Source organism: Eumetopias jubatus, unplaced genomic scaffold, assembly GCF_037043125.1.
Source record: "Eumetopias jubatus isolate StellerSeaLion01/CBP00866 unplaced genomic scaffold, mEumJub1_p1.0 scaffold_10, whole genome shotgun sequence".
Classification (NCBI taxonomy): domain Eukaryota; kingdom Metazoa; phylum Chordata; class Mammalia; order Carnivora; family Otariidae; genus Eumetopias; species Eumetopias jubatus.
In genome coordinates, this window is record NW_028274816.1 from 122712312 (window position 1) to 122726559 (window position 14248).

The window sequence follows — 14248 nt, forward strand, 5'->3', positions numbered from 1 at the left end:
AATGTTATCATGAATAGAAAAGAAAGACCTAAGTCTGCTAACCTTTTTAACAGACCCATAATTTAATTACTCTGTAATTTTAACCACTGTTAACTTAGTTTTCCAAGCACATTGTAACCTCTTTGAAGGCAAAGACTGTGTGTTGAACTACTTTGCCCCAAATGTCCAGGGAGCAGTTCTGACTTCAGCATGCACTGGAATCCCAGGGGGAGGGAAGGGGGGGTGGTTGTGAGCACCCATTTTGCTGGACGCCAACTTCCAAGTTTCTGAGTCAGCTGGTCTGGGGTGGGGCCTGAAAACTATTCCTTACAAGTTCCCGAGCACTGTGACCACACTGGGAGAATCTGTGGGCCGGGGGGAGTAAGAGATGAGAGGGAAGCGGTAAAAAGAGTAACTGGATGTGTTACACTCAGCCGCTTCAGGTCTAGACGGTACCCAGAAGTGGCCGGGGTGCATGCAGGAGGCTGGACTCACAGAAATCCCACAGAGGCAAATCAGAGAAGCAGACATCAAAGGAGTTAAGTCAGTGACAAAATGTTCTTCTTAGGCACTTCCCCCTCTGGTAAAGCCTCTGTTCCAAGGTGCTTTTCTACTTATAAATAAAAAGAGAAAGCATTTTTTTAAAAAAATTAACAATTTAAGAACAATTAAACAAAAATCAGAAACAGCGTTTTTAAAAGAGTAGTTACAGCCCTACTTCCCTCAGTAATCTATCCCTGAAATAAAACCTGCACTCCTCTAAATAGATACCATCAATTACCTGGTGACAGCTACCAGAAGTGAAGGCAATATGCCTCAGAGGAACTGAAAGTCTTCCAGAAAACTGGCTTTGCCCACTTTAACCCTTCTTAGTAATAGAAATGTCAAAATGCTATTGGTATTTTCTTTCTTCTTAGGCCTGGCTTTTAAAACGGAACATACTGTAAATTTACCAAAAGTAAAAAATCAAGTCAAGTTGTCAAGGGCTGGGTCCTATAGTGGAAGGAGCACTGAGCTGGGAGTCAGGACCTGGGTTCCAGTCCTAGCTCAGGCACAGACTAATAGTGCGGCTCTGAATAAGTCACTTCTAACTCTTTGTGCTGTTTATTCTATAAAAGTATGGTGTTGGACAGATGATATCTTGGTCTATTTTAGCTCTGATAATTTGACTTTAATATCTAAAGAAATAAGAAGCATTATCACACTGTCATGCACACAAGGGGGCCGATCACCCAGAAAACCAGAGGTCAAACTAAACACTCTTGTCGGATTTTTTTTCTCCTAAAGATTTTATTTGAGAGAGATAGAGCATGAACAGACAAGCGGGGTGGGGTTGGGGGGGACAGAGGGAGAGGGAGAAGCAGACTCCCCGCTGAGCAATGAGCCCAACACAGGTGATCCCAGGACCCCGGGATCATGACCGGAGCTGAAGGCCGACACTTAACCAACTGAGCCACCCAGGCGTCGCTCTTGTAGGATTCTTTTACTTTCCAGGTGTGCAATTACACAATTGCACAAATGGAAAACAAACATGGATAAAGTACCAAAAGAATAGCTCCAGGGAATTGCTCCTAGGAAGTGAAACTGATATTCTCTTTAGCTGTTTAGGCCACACTGCCCCCCAAGGTGAGCCTCAGCCCCGCCGGAGCACTACGTTCTGGTGAATAATACCATCGGCAAAAGTGAAACAAGTGAAACACCTCCCACAGATCCAATCTTATTTTCCCGACAAATAAATCAGGACTACAATACCTTCAAGTTCTTTCTAATATCAGACCTTTCCAAATTCCAAAACAATCAGGTAAAGAAAAATTTTTTTAACTACTAGTAAAAGCTGCTATGCATTTATTACTATACTTTAATCAGTTATACCAGGCATTGGTCAGATCTGGCCCACAGCCTGTTTTTATACAGCCCTTGGACTAAGATAGGTTCTATGTTTTTAAGTGGTTAAAATATTTAAAAATATTTATTTTGTGACAAATGAAAATGATACGAAATTCAAATTTCCATGCCTATAAACAAAGTTTTATTAGAATGTAGTCACGGTGGGGAGCCTGGGTGGCTTAGTCGTTAAGCGTCTGCCTTCGGCTCAGGTCATGATCCCAGGGTCCTGGGATTGAACCCCGCATTAGGCTCCCTGCTCTGAGGGAAGCCTGCTTCTCCCTCTCCCACTCTCCCTGCTGTGTTCCCTCTCTCACTGTCTCTCTGTCAAATAAATAAATAAAATCTTTAAAAACACAAAATAGAATGCAGTCATGGTGGGGCGCCTGGGTGGCTCAGTCGGTTAAGTGTCTGACTCTTGGTTTCAGCTCAGGTCATGATCTCAAGGTCATGAGATCAAGCCCTGCATCTGGCTCCTAGTTGCTCTTGGGGAATCTGCTTGAGATTCTCCTCTCTCCCTCTGCCCCTCCCCCACGCACATGTGTGCTCACTCTCTAAATTTTTTCTTTCTTTTTTTTAAAAGGATGCAGTCATGTGGGGCACGTGGGTGGCTCAGTTGGTTAAGCATCTGCCTTTGGCTCGGGTCATGATCCCAGAGTCCTGGGATTGAGCTCCACGTCGGGCTCCATGCTCAGCAGGGAGTCTACTTCTCCGTCTCTCTCTGCCCCTACCCCTGCTCATGCTCCCCCTCTCTAGAATAAATGAAATCTTTTAAAAATAAATAATAAAGGGATGCAGTCATGCCCATTTGTTTTGTCTGTGGCTGCTCTTCTGTTATGACAGGGTGGAGAGCAGCAAAAATTTCAAACATATTACTATGTAGCCCTTTACAGAAAAAGTTTGTGACCCATAAGTTATTCTACCCCATGTACACCCACATCATTCTAATAAAAACTTCCAAGGTTTGTCTGATTATAAAAGATTTAAATATAAACCACGAATAGGAAAATCCTAAAAGAGGAAAAAGTGATCATGTGGAATTTGATTTTTCCAATGTATATGTCTAAAGATAATACTGGCAATGCCTCCTTGTGGGTATACATCCGACATACAGCTTTCAAACCCAGAACAAATGGAAAGCCCTCAAGTTCACTGTCTGACTTCTGCAACAGTCTATGCTAAAGGAGAAGATAAAATCTACAGAGCAAAACACTACCCCTAGAAAATACATCCAGAAACCAGAAAGGTACTAGGAAGTTAGGAAGTGTTTCCTAATGATGTCAAAATCTTGCTTTCTGGTAAAGGTGTCCATACTTTGAGCCAAAAAAATTGGGGGAAAAAGGTTTTGAATAGTTTGCGTGTGCCACGGGCATTTTTGAATTTGGGATGCACTAAAGAGATGTCAAATTCGTCACTCTGATCCTCCTCACAGGTCAGAGACAGAAGTGGAAACAGAGCTGAGGTTCAAACAGGTTAACAGACATTCATTCTCACAGATGGACTTTTGATAAACAGAGTTAAAAAGACGAGAATTACTTGCAAGTGTAGAGGTTTTAACAAGTGGGGCTGTGAAATCTGGAGACTGGGGTTTTTGGAACAGCCAGGCTACCTGCGTGGAGCACTCTCATGCCATAAACATTAAATAAATTTAGCATCTTGACGTCCTACTTTCCAAAAAGTACCTAGTCCCAAATCAGCTTCCTAAAAACACATGGACTATTAAAATTTAAAGGACAATGCCAAATAAATGTGTTAATGACAACTTGGTCACATACTCATTTTTAAGATTTGTACATATATTTTATTTTTTTAAAGATTTTATTTATTTATTTGACAGAGACAGACACAGCAAGAGAGGCAACACAAGTAGGGGGAGTGGGAGAGGGAGAAGCAGGCTCCCAAGGAGCAGGGAGCCCGATGAGGGGTTCAATCCCAGGACCCTGGGATCATGACCTGAGCCGAAGGCAACTGCTTAACCGACTGAGCCACCCAGGCGCCCCAGTTTGTATATATACTTTAAAGACACTTTTATGTTGATTTTTACTAGTACAACTCAGACAAAAGGGGCACCAAAGCTAACACCAGTTGAATTCTCAGGGCCTATTTAGGAAAGATTTATACTCTATGCAGAGTTTGAGCACTTACCTCTGTTCTCCCTTTGCTATTCATTATTCAGTTGCCTTCCCTTCAGGTCAGAAAAATTCTCATTTCATTCAGGACTGGCTCATCAGTATGTCTCCTCCTTGGTACTTTCTCCTGATGTACAGATATGCATAGATACCCACAGCCCTCCTACCTCTTCTTTCACGGGTCATTTCAGAATGGTTATGTGCCCCCCCAAACTCCTAACACCCACTGCCCACTCCACTGTAGCATTTATAAGCTCCAGCAACGTGGGACATTACTCATTTTGTCATCAAATGTAAAAGAGAGAGGCATGAATGGCAAGAAGCAACAGAGCCCTGATGTGCTAAGTAAGGTTAAGTTACTACATTATGCCATAGGACCACAAACCTTCGAAGTGGTGTTTCTTCACATGACTGCCTCACTATTCATTAAAATATTGTAGCAAGCCGGGGCACCTGGGTGGCTCAGTTGGTTAAGCGTCCGATTCTTGATTTTGGCTCAGGCGTGAGTTGGAGCCCTGCTTTGGGCTCCGTGCTCAGCAGGGAGTCTGCTTGAGATTCTCTCTCTCTGTCCCTCTGGCCCCCCAATAAATAAATAAATCTTTAAAAATATATATTGTAGCAAGCAGCCTCAGAACCATCCATTTAAGAGAGAATGCAATTGGTGCAAAGTGAAAAATTTTCTTTCCAATCCTCAAGTCCCTACTTTCTTCATTTCCCCTTAAGTGCTCTTATAGCTTGCATCTTCTGAGAGTAAACTGTAAAAGCCAGAAGTCTATTACTTTATTTATTCACATATTTCCCCACATTAACTGGTCCCTAAAGTGAATGTGAAATGAAGAAAATATCTGCATGACTCGGTCAGTTACAGAGGAGAAACCAGGGAGCATTCCCCCTGCAAACCTGCCCCGCCTGCACTCACTGACAGTCCAGGAAGGCTGCTAGCCTTAGCAGGGGGACGGGGTCAAGAGCAGGTGAGACAGGGCGGCTGCCGGCCTTCCTGCCAATCGGACACTTGTGCTTCAAATGAAAAGATTAAGAGAGAAAAGTCTACATATATTAATGTCACTTTCCACATCTTGGCAAACTACCTTCCTTCCTCAGTTTCTCACAAACACATCAACCTATAAGGTGTATCCATTTGGGTCTCAACAGGAAGAACTTGGAAGGCAAGAATGGACTGTCATTGGAAGCTGTGTAACTGACACATCTAAGTAGGAGACTCCGAGAAAATGAAAATGAGCAGTCGCCAGATTTTTGCTTAATTTTCCTTCCTCAAATTTAGAATGGAAATGGGAAGTGGGGGTACAGGCAAGTACGCAGCTAAACACGGCACAGGTTATTTTACAAGTGTAGAGCTCATAAGGTATGCTGTTTCCAGCTGCTCAGGGAGTGTGGTCTTTAGACGTCCATCAGAACAGCAAAAAGGAAAAAAAAATCCATGTTAGAGGAGCAGGTAAACACGTACGTCACAGCAGAAACCACATGAAGCTAGGTATACGCGAGAGAAAACAACTGGCCTCCTCGAAGAATAGATTTGCCCACAACTTTAAAATAGACTTCCTCTTCTATATACAAATCATACTTCTCCTCTTTCCTAATGAGTATTATCTGCTTGAACAAAAAATAATTTTCAAGGTAAGAAAGATAGAAACCAGAGGACTCCATTCACACCTGTACAGAAATATTTACTTCGTAAGACAAAAAACTCAAGAGCATGGTCCACAGCAGTTATTTATTTAAATACTCGAAAAGGTTGATGATGGAAAAAAAGTAGGTTTATCATGAGAGCTTATGTTCATTAGATTTATTTTACCATTTAAACAAGTGCTGCCTCCAGGTTATCCTAGCCAGACAGAGAACACTTTGACACGTGCAGCCACTCTAAGACGTTATAACAGACACGGCCGTTATCAAATGATGTACACTGGGGGAGGAAGTTCAGTAGTAGTAACGGTGACTGTTTATTTAAACTAAAAACATTGATAATATACAAATCTTTTTTCTCATTTGATTGAAAGGGCTATAAAATTCCACATACAGACAAAGGAAGCAACATAATCATATAGGTAATGCCCCAGCTAACTGCCTTTAACTCACTCCTTCCTTCAAGAAGCACTTCACTCAGCTATGCAACTTTCTACACGGCACGACAGCTTTGAGGCTGGCCTGCCAACGAGTGACTGAAAGAGAGGTGTGAGCCGACTGGGACGCATCTGTTTTTAAAAATGGAGAGAAAATGGCAAATTGTGCCTGGTGTTCTTTAAAGAACCCAAAGGATCGTTCTGAGTAAAATGTGAAATAAATAAGTGATCCATGAGTAAATACAATCTCTGAGCTGACTTAGATCTAGGAGAGTGGGCCAACCAAACACTAACAATACCATGTAGAAACATCTAGAAACATCATTTCTAGAATTTAGTTTGGGAGACCGTATCTTGCCTGAATATGTACATTATTTACAAAATATTCCCTTTTGGCCTCTGAAATTTAGCCATTTTAGTTTGGCTGTTAAGCTCTTTCTTTCCATATGCTAGCCAATACTGCAGTTATAACTATCATTAAAATACTCTTATGCATGAATTACAAATATTAATAAAGTAACTCTGCATGTATAAATATCTCAATATTTCTAGCAGAATTTAAAGCATACATAAATACATAAAAGTATTTGTTTTTGGTAGGGCCAGTATTTTTTTTTTTTAATCATCGCTGTTTCAACAATGCTTTGTACATAGCAAAACCCAAAACTGCAAAAACAGTAGCACCAAAACTTGCTCGAAGCCAAAACGTGGAGCTCTTGAGGTCAGCTTGTGTCACGTGCCTGTAGTCAGAAAATATAATTAATGTTCAAAACATGATTAGTATGAAAATACCAATTATATTAACAGTCTACTTTTAGGGAAGTATTAGCACACTTGTCAGGCTAATTGCATACAGTAATGCTTACCAAAAACATTTATCAATATAGCCACATGTACATCGCTTAGATAATCATTATCTTAAGACATAATGAAGACATTAATAAAGACGAATGTCTTTACAGTTAGCTACTACTTGGGAGTAATCAACATCTAAAATTTTAGACATTTTCTTCACATGGGAAATGGAGAATGTAGACAAATCAACCTACTACTTTTTAATCCCACCACGGTCCTTCAAAATGAGAGGTAGAACCAAGATCTCACAATTTTGAAGAGTCCATTTCATGGAACTTAATATGTGATCTCCTGTGCCCCGGAATCAAAAGCTATCATGTAAGCAGTTAAGTGACAAGTGACCATACTTTTCTAAGAGCAATGCTCAAAATCAACTTTGGAAACACTGAGCCCCATAAAAATTTACCAAAAAAATCCCAAAGGGCATGGGGAAGATTTACCAGTTCACATTAATTGGGTTACTGCTGGTTAAAGAAAGAAAATTTAAAAAAAAAAAAAAACCCCAAAAAACCAACCCTGATATTAGTCAGACAGGCAGTGACAATGGCATGAACTAAAGGACATCATGTAACGTGATGGACTGAAAGGTAAATGACATAAAAGAGGCCATATTATGCATGACAAGAAAAGGGACAGCCTGTACCACAAACTGAGTTTGTGAGCATGCTCAGTTAATGACACTGCTAAGCACCCTCAAGAGTCTCAAGTATGACAGCTTACCAGAAAGAGGATAACGCTTGAAAGCAAAAGCTGGAATATTTTATTCAAGTGTCACTGGAGTTTTAGTTAAATGAGCACAATTGAGGAGATGTAGAAAACTTACAGAATTAGAGCTCAGACTGTCTAGGTCAGGTTATTTAACAACTAAGAAACAAACAGATTTGAAGCAAAAGTCAGACATCGTTAAAAGACCAGGACACTGACATATGCAAAAGAGTTAAGAGCCAAGAATATCAACTGTACAAAACGACTTTGCCTCAGTAATAGAGTGATGATCGGATTAGTTATCACAAAATGCAATCTGCCCCTCCTAGAAACAAGTCTATAATACAAGCCAGGGTGCTCCATGCTTATCACCATGGCAAAACAACACACAGCACTCCAATTTCTTATCCTCCCCAGTTCCTAAAAAAAAAAAAAAGAAAGAAAGAAAAAGAAAAAAAAATCACTCCTATTATTTTACAAAAGCAAAGTGATAACACAGGTTCATTCCACCTTGTGAGTTAGTTCCTCCAACAGGCAATGTTTTATTGATTGATTGATTTCAAGTTAGGGAAGAAAATTCATAGGTTTCAGTTTTTCCAGTTGGAAAAACCCCAACAAGGCCAACCCACTGGTTGTGGGAAATGTTACCTGGCTTCAAGACAAAGTGGACCATGGGATGACTCCATGAAGACAGAATCTTCTACAGAGCTGACGGCGTGCACCTGGTGAGTAATCCTGCCTTCGTCCTTGGCTAACATCATGGCACCCCACTCAGCTACCCGGGCTCTTAACCTTTTATACACATGCACACAGTTTGCAGTTCACAGCAGAGCTCACAAAAGAAGGGGACTGAAAATAACATCTCTCAATTAAACATCCCACACAGAAATTGAGTTGCCACCCTAATATGATGCATCTCGTGCTTTCTATATTTAAAATAAATGTATTCTGTAACAAATTGCCAAACTTCCAAAAAAAAAAAAATCTATGGGTACTTTTTAAAAACACTCACATACCAGGCAAGAAAACCTAAGGCTGTTATAGACATTCTCTATATATCCCTGCGAGGCTGGTCCTGGTAGGTCTGAAACACTAAGAGAAGCCCTGGAATCCAGTCCCTGAACAGCACCTGTCCGTAGGTGGTGATCATGGGTATTCATTCAAAATGAGGCTAACAACTATTCATCACAAAATGTACTGATGCTTCTGACTGCAGACTACCAACAACTGCAGACATACATCTGCAAAAAATTGAGTCCAACACCCCAACTCATGGACTATCAGAGACCTACAATGAGAGTCTCACAGTGTGTAACTCCAAATCAACAGAGATGCATAGAATTTAAAGTGAGAACACAGGCTAAAAGGGCAGTAAAGCTTCTGCTTTGGCTTTGGTCTCGCTCTGATTTTTATGCACCTTCACTGATGGAGGATTTTTAAAAGATTCTTTTTTTTACATTTATTTTTTAATTTGTGGAAGAAAAGGACTAAGATTAAAGCTAGCTGTCATCACATTAAAGTCAGTCAAAATGACTTCTCATAAATATTTTTCAAGTCTGGAATCTGTTTCACACAGCTCCCTTTGTTGTATTTTAAGCAAGTATTACCATTCATGAAATAACTTATTCTGACTTTATTGCTTAGTTTACTTTTGCATTTCAAGATAGTAATCACTGTTTTCCACAAGCTATAGTATAGCCTTCCATAGGCAGAACAGCAATTCATATTTACATATGAGAAACAATACAGATACATGGCGAAGACATAGCCAGTTTAAAACTTAAGGCAACTATTAACTTGTAATGACTCCATCAACCTTAGAGTGGTTATTTAAGACACCTATAGACCTGGGAAGCTACTTAGAGACCTATTTTATGCCGTTAGCATGTGCATTTAAAAGCTGCACTAACCAGGATCTCTCTGTATGAGAACGCATTTATAATGGATGGCACACCTGTCACTGCTTAGCTGACTGACAGCACCTGAACAGAGAACAGTGTGACGATCTTAATTGTGTTCCATACATATTGAGAACTGAGCCATGTTTGTCATTTCAGGTCTCAAGCTGAAGCAGAGTAATAGTTTCATAAAGCTGCTTCCTAGTTCATTTCAAAACTCAAGCAAAAATAATTCTTCCACAATTCAAAAGTATAAGTTTTTCAAAATGACTCACATAAAATATCATTTTAGAATAAATTATCTTATGGCATACTTTTCTCTTTTTAGTTTATTTTTTTACTGTCAAAAAGGTAATATATGCTCATTATAAGATACAAAGAAAATAAAAGTAGGAAGAAAAAAAATGACCTAGAGTCCCATCACCTAAGGCAACTAATTAATACTTAGGGTATCTCCTTTTAGACTTTTCCTACATGTTTCTTACATAGCTGCAAACACAGTGTGTATACTTTATAAATTTTATATCCTTTTAAAAATTTACTATTATGTAGGACTTTTTCACAAATTACAGAAACAACATTTTAAACAGCTTTATTATATCTGATTCCCCTATGGGTGGCTGTCTCCATTTACTGGTGACTATAACTAAAGGGATGAATATCCTTCTACATAAGATTTTTCTCTGTATTTAGTATAGTTTCCTTAAGAGACTTCCCAAAAATGAATGTTACAAGGTCAAAAATCTGTGTGCATGTGTGTGTATAAAGATTCTTTTTAAAAAACCTACTGAGGGGCGCCCAGTGGCTCAGTTGTTAAGCATCTGCTTTCGGCTCAGGTCATGGTCCCAGGGTCCTGGGATGGAGCCCTGCATCGGGCTCCCTGCTCAGCAGGGAGCCTGCTTCTCCCTCTGCCTCTCCCCCTGCTTGTCTCACTAGCTCTCTCTCTGACAAATAAAATCTTAAAAATAAAAATATCTATTGATATAACAGAATCACATTTTCCTTCTCTATATACAATAATTTAGGTCAGAAGTATCTCTTTTTAGAACATAAGAAATAATGATTAATGCTGGAATATAATCCTTAATTAATCATCTGAAATTTGTCAGAGCTTCTAAATTCTGAGATGGAAAATTCTTCCATATTGGATGCTGGCTTTCTGCTTAGAAGTGCTGAGGGCTCATATGTCAATCAGATGACAAGCGCTTTTGTTTGTTTGTTTGTATTTTTAAAGTAGGCTCTGCGCCTAATGCAGGGCTTGAACTCACAACCTGGCGATCAAGAGTTGCATGCTCTACTGACCGAGCTGGCCACGCACCCCTACGCTGCTACTTAGTAAGGCAGAGAGAAGGGGAGGTTTCAAACTTCAGGCAATAAAGGCTTAAATTAAGAAATGTCTGTGTAAACAAGGCATATAACAGAGTGACCACAGTTCCTATGTACCTTTGCACAGAATGCCTTAAAGAAGGCATACAAGATACTTTTGATTCACTCTGCAATTTATGACATATATAAGAACATGAGTTAAAATCTTTATTGGTTCAATGTATTTGACCAATAATAAAAGGAATGGTATCAGTTACAATATTTAGAAACAAAATACTCAAATTCTAAAGGGCTCAATGGAATTAAACCATTCTGGCTATTCCCATATAGGGTATTTTTAATATTGTTTTTTATAATGTGTCCCAGGACTTTATATCTGGGGTATATAGACTATATTGCAGAGACCTAAAAGTCTGCAAAAATTAGAATTGAAGGAAGGGGGAGAATCCAGAAAGGTCCAGATGTCAGTTGCAGGCTCTCATGAGGAGGAAAGAAAAGTTCAGTGGAGCGAAATCAAGAGCAGCGCACTGAGACTGCGGGAAGAGCAGTCCCACCAGGCACGTTTACCACTCGTCCCATGCAACTTTGCAGAAATAGATGTGAATTTCCTAGATTGCATTCTTTTCATCTCACTACCCGATCCTTTCCAAACCCAAAGCAGAGGTGCACAGATGCAGGAATATGAATGTTCTAATTTTATAATTCTATCCACATATGTATTTCAAGTAGGAATTTTTAAGTTAATACTTCGCAACCGCCTACCTAACTGTAACGCATGGAACCTAGTTACTAGGGCTCATAGACAGTACATACAGCTTTTTCCTAGTTGCAATTACGTAGCTCAAGTTGAAAACTGTACCGAGGTCACCAAAATTGTAGTTAAGCGTTCTGTTTTTAAATATTTCACTTGCTTTTTAAAGCCTTCTGGGCCTCCCTGCTTTTTTTTTTTTTTTAAGATTTTATTTATTTGAGGGAGAAAGATCGAGCTCAAGCAGGGGGATTGGCAGAGGCAGAGGGAGAAGCAGACTCCCCGCTGAGCAGGGAGCCCAACACGGGGCTCGATCCCAGGACCCTGGGATCATGACCTGAGCTGAAGGCAGACGCTTAACTGACTGAGCCACCCAGGTGCCCCTGGGCCTCCCTGCTTTTATTCCTCCCATTGTTTTCTTGGTGTTTTGTTTTTGCCCGGTGAAGTATCTTTTACATTCATTTCTAATAATAATGCCATTACTCTTAATAATAATTTTAATAATGACAATTCTTCTAATTGAACTAGTAGGCATGAAATCTTTTAATAAGGTATTTCTCAAGATAGGTCAAGAAGTCAAAATATTGTATTCAAAAAAGATGAACTGCAGCACAAATCGTTAAGAAAGCTGTTAACTGAGGATGCCTAAATAGTAACATACTTTGGAAAAGGACCTAAGTGTGCATCAATGTCAAGAAATGCTTCACCAAGCATTAGAAGAACCAAAATTTACAGATGATCGTAGATACATGGGAAACACATAATATCTATATGTTACCTACTGATACTTAAAGATCAGAACAGGCAAACTCCACCTTGTGGCATCCTTTAATATTCTAACCAACGGCAAAAAATTTAAAACGCATAAGCAAGCAGCAGCTTACTTAATGAGAATCTATTAACATAGCTCTTGTATAATTTTAAACATGACTATGTATCCTAATTAAAAGAAAAGCCTTGTAAGGACCTTGATACAAGGGAACATAGAAGTTTCATATGAAACTAAAACACAAGACAGACTTTGATGGATACAGTAGTTTACTATAACTTAATATCCTCAGAACTCTTACATTCCCTGAAGACTCTCTAGAACATTAAGATTTCTAGGTACCTATCCTCTTCATAAGGCAATCCTATGAAAAGGCAGTTCATTCACTGTGACAATAGTAAAATCCTTTCTTCAAAAAAGGGGCTCCTATTAAGGAACAAGTTAGGTGATTATTAAAGCAATATGGGCAAATAACATTAATAAATGGCTTAAAATAAATGCCACATACACCCAATTTTAAAAATGCATTAAAAAAGTTGGGCAAAAAATTCAATGGGTAGAATGACTGTCCATCATACCTTTGGGTCACTGTAAATACTCACTGTGAACTATGCACTTGGCTGCTAAAGTAAAATGCTGCTACTGAACTTAAGAAGTAACATGAACAAATAATTTATATGGCTGATGCAAATAATGGGATGAAAGAAATCCTAAAACCAAAATATGTATTAAGGAAAATCACACCAAAATAATAAATTATAAAATAAGCAATTTTGATTAAATTATAGGTTAGGAGAAGTGGGAGGATTACACACAGAAATTAGCTGGGATAGGGACTGAGAGGAGTTAAAAAATGACTAAGTGACACAGACATACAAATTAAAATGAACACCTAAAGGAAAGGACAAACTAAAGTCCACAGCACACTACGGTACAGTAAAATCGTCATGCAAAGTAGGAGTCTTCTGAAGTCAGAAGAATAAATATTTGATAACTAAAACCCTGGGTAGTTCAAACCAACAATCCAGCTCACTCCTACATAATCATTTTAACACTTTCAGATCAAAAAGGTAATTTAAAATATAATCAGAAGGTATATTCTCCCAGTGCCATAATTTACACTATTTGAAATAGTGTAATAGCATTGCCAAAGATTAAAATCATCTGACCAGATATTAATCATCTTCCAAATGTATTTAAATTCAAATAATTCCAGTTATTCATAAACTGTTCTAAAGAAAAACAAACCTGTTCAGATCACTAGGGTGAGACCATAATTACTAGAGAACAAAGTTACATGTCAGATACATAGTTTAACACTTTTCTCACATCTTGAAATAAATATATATTCAATTACATTAAAAAGAAAAAATTATTACTACTCTCTACTTAAAATATGTAATGTCAGCAAATAAGCTCAAAAAAAGGGGGGACAATATTTACTGGTCAAAGATAGACAGCTAGGGAAAAAACGGATAATCTCAGAAATGAATCGGTGGGAACTGCCTAAATCTAAATTATTAGGCTTAAATCCTCTCATGATCAGGTTATAGCACTTCCTTTTGTAGCCTGAGGGACTAAGGTTACTGAAAACATAACCAAAGTTTAAGGGGAAAAAAAATTTTTTTTAAAGATTTTATTTATTTATTTGACACAGAGAGAGAGAGAGAGAGTGACAGCAGGAACACAAGCAGGGGGAGTGGGAGAGGGAGAAGCAGGCTTCCCGCTGAGCAGGGAGCCCGATGCGGGGCTCGATCCCAGGACCCTGGGATCATGACCTGAGCCGAAGGCAGACGCCCAACGACTGAGCCACCCAGGTGCCCCTAAGGAAAAATTTTTTAATAACATAGTATTTAGAAAGGCACTTAAAGGCA

At 39.1% G+C, this 14248-nt stretch overlaps 1 protein-coding gene across 5 annotated transcripts in view; it reads right to left on the reverse strand.

The window, feature by feature from the left end:
- Nucleotides 1-5710: 5710 nt before the first annotated feature.
- RHOT1 (ras homolog family member T1) overlaps nucleotides 5711-14248 on the reverse strand; it is a 59685-nt gene continuing 51147 nt past the window's right edge. For 4 of the 5 annotated variants that reach the window (XM_028109161.2, XM_028109162.2, XM_028109163.2 and 1 more), the window contains one exon: nucleotides 5711-6813. In XM_028109161.2, coding sequence (XP_027964962.1) covers nucleotides 6696-6813 — 118 coding nt within the window. In that variant the 3' untranslated portion in view covers nucleotides 5711-6695. Of the gene's footprint in view, nucleotides 6814-8281; nucleotides 8426-14248 lie in introns of all 5 variants that reach the window. The other variant, XM_088028378.1, reaches the window with a different exon arrangement.